The sequence below is a fragment of the Cynara cardunculus genome (genome assembly GCF_001531365.2).
Source record: "Cynara cardunculus var. scolymus isolate 2C chromosome LG 12, CcrdV1, whole genome shotgun sequence".
Classification (NCBI taxonomy): Eukaryota; Viridiplantae; Streptophyta; class Magnoliopsida; order Asterales; family Asteraceae; genus Cynara; species Cynara cardunculus.
This window is the reverse complement of record NC_037539.1, coordinates 5,898,276-5,904,572: the sequence shown is the minus strand read 5'-3', so window position 1 is coordinate 5,904,572 and position 6,297 is coordinate 5,898,276. Positions and strand designations below refer to the sequence as shown.

The 6,297-nt window shown below is 35.9% G+C and overlaps 1 protein-coding gene across 1 annotated transcript; it reads left to right on the top strand.

Moving 5' to 3' along the window:
- Positions 1 to 268: 268 nt before the first annotated feature.
- LOC112522656 (UDP-arabinose 4-epimerase 1-like) lies at positions 269 to 6,134 on the top strand. Its single transcript, XM_025131926.1, has 10 exons — positions 269 to 356; positions 1,242 to 1,351; positions 1,998 to 2,122; positions 2,740 to 2,853; positions 3,224 to 3,331; positions 3,440 to 3,531; positions 4,269 to 4,410; positions 4,476 to 4,570; positions 4,652 to 4,781; positions 5,548 to 6,134. The coding sequence occupies exons 2-10, from the start codon at positions 1,291 to 1,293 to the stop codon at positions 5,929 to 5,931; spliced, it is 1,251 nt and encodes a 416-aa protein (XP_024987694.1). The 5' UTR covers positions 269 to 356; positions 1,242 to 1,290; the 3' UTR covers positions 5,932 to 6,134.
- Positions 6,135 to 6,297: the final 163 nt, after the last annotated feature.

The window sequence follows — 6,297 nt, the reverse complement described above, 5'->3', positions numbered from 1 at the left end:
TAAGAAACGCTAAAAAAATTGTTTTAAAAACCACAAGAGCGGTGTTTGATTGGTTTGAGCTTCGGCTCCAAATGTCAAAAGTGTCTTGAGGTTTCAGGTTCAAATCCAATGATAAATAAAAATCCCCATGTAGCCATGGAAGTTCAAATATGGTGACTCTTGATTATATGGTTTTAAATGGAATAAAATATTTAGTGTTTTGGAAGACATTCTCCCTCCTCCATTTTGACTTGGCAGATGGCACCACCACCGGCGATTGCTCCGTTTCGTGATTCAAAAAACCTACACACAGAGAACGACGATTCACAACAAACACCATTCGTCTGTCCTATGCTTTCTTCCCTCTTTCAATCGCAGTACGTCTCTCCCCTTCTTTCTTTCTTTACATCTTCTTTCTTTACCCTTTTCTCATTTTCCAATCAATCACATAATGATGAATCATTTCCTTCGAAATGTAAAAACAAGTTGCTCTCTTCATAGATTAGATCTTGTTGTGCATACGCAGGTTTTTTGGATGCTAGTAATTCTTTTGCCCAATTATTGGGGGAAAAAATGGTTTTGTTTCACTCGATTTCTAGCTTGATTATCGATTTTTGCTACAACCATGCTTGTGTTTTGATTGTTGTTTGCTTATATTCATATGGGTAATCCTTAGATCATTGAAATTCAATCATATTTTGTGTTTTAGTTTAGTGATCCAACGTTGATCATGCCCACCTTTGTTTGCTTGTAAGTGATTGAAGATTGAGCTTCGTGAATTTTGTTGTCTTTCTGGGATTTCAAACAATCCCCTGCTTGCTATATGTTTTAAATTGTTAATGCTTTAGCTGCTTCAGTTTGATTTTGATTTTTCGCATTCCAATTTAAGTTTGTTACAACTCAAAAAAATCAAAATCAACCTGTATCGGCTAAAAAACGTTAACGATTTGAAATATGTAGCAAGCCAGAGATTAATTGAGATCCTAGAAGGAGGATAAAATTCACAAAGCTTGATCTGCAATCAAATACAAGCAAAAGTCGGCATAATCAACGTTAGATCACTAAACTTAAAAACTAAATATGATCAAATATCATGATCTAAGGATTACCCATATGAATATATCGAAACAAATATTAGTAACAAGGCTCTTGTTTCTGTTTTCTTGTTCCCTTTTCTTTATACCTTTTTAAGAATTTCTGTAGCAATTCTGTTCGTAATTTAAATCTACAACTTATTAAAGCAAGTTTATCTTAATGTGCAGCAGCAGTTTAATCACCAATAGTTAATTTCACATAGGGATTCTTCTACAAATGCTGAACTTTAACAAGTCAAGATCTCAAGCACGGCCTAACAGGTCCTATGCTTTAGGAGGTAACACTACAAATTCATTCACTAATTTCAGTAAGAGGCTGTTTGGTTTGTTTTCCATTAAGTCATGTAAGGATAAAGATACTCTGTGGATTAATCTGTCTATATAATTGCAAAGGTTTTTGTTATGAGGGTCTTTCTCATGAATGGAAGGAACATGTTTTTTTAGTTGGGAGGGGCAGGTTTGGATAAAACTTGGCTTTCTGCATAGAGCTCCCTCCTAGAAGTTTACTGAATAAGCCACTATCTAAATCATTAGGCCACTGCCAAACAGTCATGTGTAGCCGACTGGATAAGTTGCGAGTCCCACTAAGCTTATTAAGCTGCTAACGTACATACCCTAACCCTGTGAAATTTTGTGCTTTGGCTTTGGGTCAGTACGTTATATCTTGATCTTTACATGTAGTTTTCAAGATGATTTGATCTTTGTTTATTCGGTTTGTATATGGTATTCAATGATTTTTTGTCTCTTATTGTAAAACATCAACTTGATGTTCTTATTAATGAACTAAACCAAGTCGATCAGGGAAAAACAGTTGCACGTGGTTGGTCAGCTGATAATGGTGATGACATCTTTCTGTTTTAACTATCCTATAACCTTAAAAGTTCACAGGATTTGAAAGTTATTTTTGGTTTTTTGTGGTTGCAGGCATGGATCATACAGAGCCAAACAAGAAGAAAGGTTTCGTGAGAAAGATTATTTTGGCTATAGCCCTTGTAGGATTATGCATTTTTATGCTCAAACAATCCCCATCTTTCAAGAGCCCTAACGTCGTAAGTAAAGCAGACCCTTATCATTCAGTTTTATGTTTTAATTTGCTTCAAGTCATTCCATCCTTAATTTTGCCAGTTTGTTCTTTTCAATGTAACAATTTAAATATATTCTAAAGCTGTGTTGATTAGAAAATTTTCTAGAATCATTCGACATGTCCGTTTCACAGTATGGATTTTTGGTGAACTGCTAAGTTTTGAATAATAAATACATGTGATTTATTTACATAATCGTTAGGCATTATAGCACTTACACCTCCTAGTCTATGGTCGTATCACCTTGGTTCTTACCTTGAATTTTGTGTGAAATGATATTTTATTAGTTTTATAAGATATATATATATATATATATTTATTTATTTATTTATTTTTATATTCATTATTGATGTTGAAATAATACATGGGACCCACAAAGGAGGTTCCTATTAGTCACTACCATTGTGGAGTTTTATAGTAGTTCTTAATTTGTTGAGTTGGCAATGATGTGACCGAAAGAAGTGCAAAAGGAAGGCTCTTATAAGTCGCTCCATTGGAGATGCTCTATTAACCAATTACAATTTTTTATACTAAGATCCAATAATGCTCTGTATCTGAGACACTCTTATGTTTCTGTTTTGAAGTTCTCTCGGCACGAAACAGGGGTTACCCACGTGTTGGTAACTGGAGGTGCTGGCTATATTGGTTCTCATGCTTCACTACGGCTTTTAAAAGAGTCTTATCGTGTGACTATAGTGGTATATCTCTTTGCTTCTTGTTAATTACTTACCTGGTATTCAACTATAGAGGGAGGTTAGAGGTAAACCCCCCAAAAAAATGAAAAACTGAGGAACACCCTGTAACCGTTCAGCTTGACAGTATGCACATGTGCATACAAGTAATTGAAGTTGTTTCTTGGTTTTTATGCACGTGTGCGGACAAATTGCTTACAAATTACTTGTATGCACATGTGCATGCCGTCCAGATGAGTAGTTACTAGCGTGTTCTTCAATTTTTCATTATTTTTGCGGTTTTCCCCAGAACCTGACCCTTAAACTATAATACCATAACAATCTACTGCCATATTGTGAGGTGTAATCGAGACAAATTTGTATAATTGCGTGATAGGACAATCTCTCTCGTGGAAACCTAGGTGCTGTCAAAGTACTTCAAGAATTGTTCCCAGAACCTGGGAGACTTCAATTCATTTATGCAGATTTGGGCGATCCAAAAGCCGTATCCTCTAAAACATAAGCGAGCAATAACAATATATACCCGTAATACTTATCGTGTTGATAACAATAATCAGCATCCACGTGTGTGTTCCTTGATAAAATATTTCAGGTGAACAAAATCTTTTCTGAAAATGCATTTGATGCAGTGATGCATTTTGCAGCAGTTGCATATGTTGGGGAAAGTACCCTTGATCCACTAAAGTAAGTATACCCTTGATTCCATAGGAGGTTAGCTCCCATTTGGTTTGTGGGATTTGATAGGATTTGGGATTAAATTCCATTCGAATCCTATGTTTGGGTTTGAAGGAGTGCTTGGATTTAAAATCCCAGGATTTCAATGAAATCCCACAAACATGGATTTTAGAAATCCCATGGGTGTAGTGGGTATTTCGCTGGATTTCGTAAAATTCTTTTTGTGATAATGTTTTAAAATATGTTAAAATGCACTTGCTTTGTAATAATCAATTAATTAAAAGGTAGTTTAATGATTTGAAAAAAATTATATATTGTTTTTATAAATAATGGGATTCAATTCCATTCCAAATCCTGCAAATCAAAGATTCCAAAGCCTTCCACAAAATCCAAATCCTTCAAAGACATTCAGTCAAACCAAACAGGCCCTTTTTAGTGAACCATGCTTTTTATGTGTGTTCTTTTCCATATTTCAATTATATCGTGTTGCTTATTTTATACCCCTGAGTGCGTGTAACGACTACTGGAAATTTGTATTGCATGCTTACATGCACCGTATATATGTAGTTGGTGCTTTGACTGCCATTTGCTTAGGATGTTTTTTATAAAAGAGATGCCTAATCTTCTTGTTGACTCTATTATCAACCGTCATAATGATTCTTTAAACTTGCTTGAAATCTGATGTAACAGTAGTTATATATATAAAAAAATTCTGACTTCCCAAGCTTCTTTTCGTAATCGTGTAGATATTATCACAATATCACATCAAATACGTTGGTGGTATTGGAGGCAATGGCAGCACACAATGTTAATACTCTGATATACTCGAGCACATGTGCTACATATGGGGAGCCGGAGAAGATGCCCATTACAGAAGAAACTCCTCAGGTATTTGTTACGTGCAATATGTGGTTATCTTGCTTGGCACCTAATATTTGTGTTGGTTATTCTAGCACCCAATTAATCCTTACGGGAAAGCCAAAAAGATGTCGGAAGATATTATTCAGGATTTCCATAAAAATTCAGACATGGCGGTCATGATTTTAAGGTTGGTGTTTCTGTAACTGGATATGCATACAGTTCCCTATCTTTTTGTTTTGCTTCTTCTTACTATTTGTTCGATTCCCAGATACTTCAATGTGATTGGGTCAGATCCAGATGGAAGGTTAGGAGAAGCACCGAGACCTGAATTACGTGAACATGGAAGAATTTCAGGTGCATGCTTCGATGCAGCACGTGGGATTACCAACGGGCTCAAGGTAATTCTCATGAAACACTTTACTTTCTATGCTGCTTTTATAGAATCTTTAAGGGGCTGTTTGGTTGGTTTTCCACTCTGTTTGGTAGGTTTTTCATGAAGTCCTCTATGAATAAAGCTATATGTGTGGATTAATCTGTCTATATAGTTTCGAAAGGTTTTTGTTTGAGAAAGCTTTTTCGTAGATGGAAGGATCGTGTTTTATAGGTGGGAGGGACAGGTTTGGAGAAAAAAAATTGGTTTTTTGCATAAAGCTCTACCCGAGAAACTTACTGAATAAGCCACGTTCTATATCATTAAGCTACTACCAAACAATCATGTATAAATGGCCGAATAAGACGTGAGTCCCATACTCCCATTAAGCTCATTAAGCTACTAACAATCAAGCTTTAAGTCATGCAAGGATAAAACTGGTTGTGTGGATTAATCTGTCCCTACAGTTTGGGAGGATTTTTTCATAGACGGAAAATGTTTGGCTTTCTGCACAAAGTTCTCCTTAAAAGCTTACTAAATAAGCCAGTAAGCCACTACCAAGCAGTCATGTAAAGCTGACCGAATAAACTACAAGTCCCATTATGCTCATTAAGTTGTTAACAAACTGGAGAAAGACTCAAGAAACCATACCAAGATGCACCCCTGGTAATTCATTACCAAGATTAGGATTCAAACTCATGCCAAGTTGTCAAAAATAGATATTATTTAGAATGAATAAATAGGAAGAATCTGATCTTGATTCCTTTATATTCATGGTGAATGTGATCATCCAGGTTCGAGGAACAGATTATAAAACCCCAGATGGGACTTGCATACGTGACTACATTGACGTGACTGATCTAGTTGATGCTCATGTAAAAGCACTCGAGAACTCAAAACCTGGACAAGTCGGAATCTACAATGTTGGTACAGGAAAAGGCAGATCAGTTAAAGAGTTTGTGGAAGCTTGTAAGAAGGCAACAGGGGTATCAATTAAAGTAGACTACTTGCCACGTCGACCTGGTGACTATGCGGAAGTATTCAGCGACCCATCAAAGATCCTCCGTGAACTGAAATGGTCGGCACAATACACGGATTTAGAAAAGAGTTTGCAGGTTGCATGGAAATGGCAGAAATTGCACCATAACGGATACGGTCCCTCAAACCCTTCTTTTTAAGACCAGATTTCATTTGGTGGTTGATTTTGGCATGAGTGATTGATTAGGTTGGTTTAATATTGTGAAAATAGGGGTTCAGGCTTAGGCTTTATTTTTTCACATATGATTATTTACTACATACATATATTAGGAAGAAAACTGGTTACTGAAGAGATCTCACAAATAATTACCTCTGGTTTTATGGTTTACAAAGTTAACTTATATACACGATGACTTGTAATTTTGTAAAAGGTCATTATTAATGCCATTTGAACCCTTTTTATATAGAGATGCACAAAAAGCCCATGCCCAAAAAAACCCAAGATTTTCTGCTTAATGAGAACATGTTTGGAAGGCTCATGTCTAAAAACGTCCCAACTATTTCGA

Bases quoted from the DNA above. Each gene is read 5' to 3' on its own strand.
- LOC112522656 (XM_025131926.1), top strand. From the start codon at position 1,291: ATGCTGAACTTTAACAAGTCAAGATCTCAAGCACGGCCTAACAGGTCC. The intron at 2,854-3,223 runs GTATATCTCTTT...ATTGCGTGATAG, and splicing joins CTTATCGTGTGACTATAGTG to GACAATCTCTCTCGTGGAAA. The intron at 4,782-5,547 runs GTAATTCTCATG...GTGATCATCCAG, and splicing joins GGATTACCAACGGGCTCAAG to GTTCGAGGAACAGATTATAA.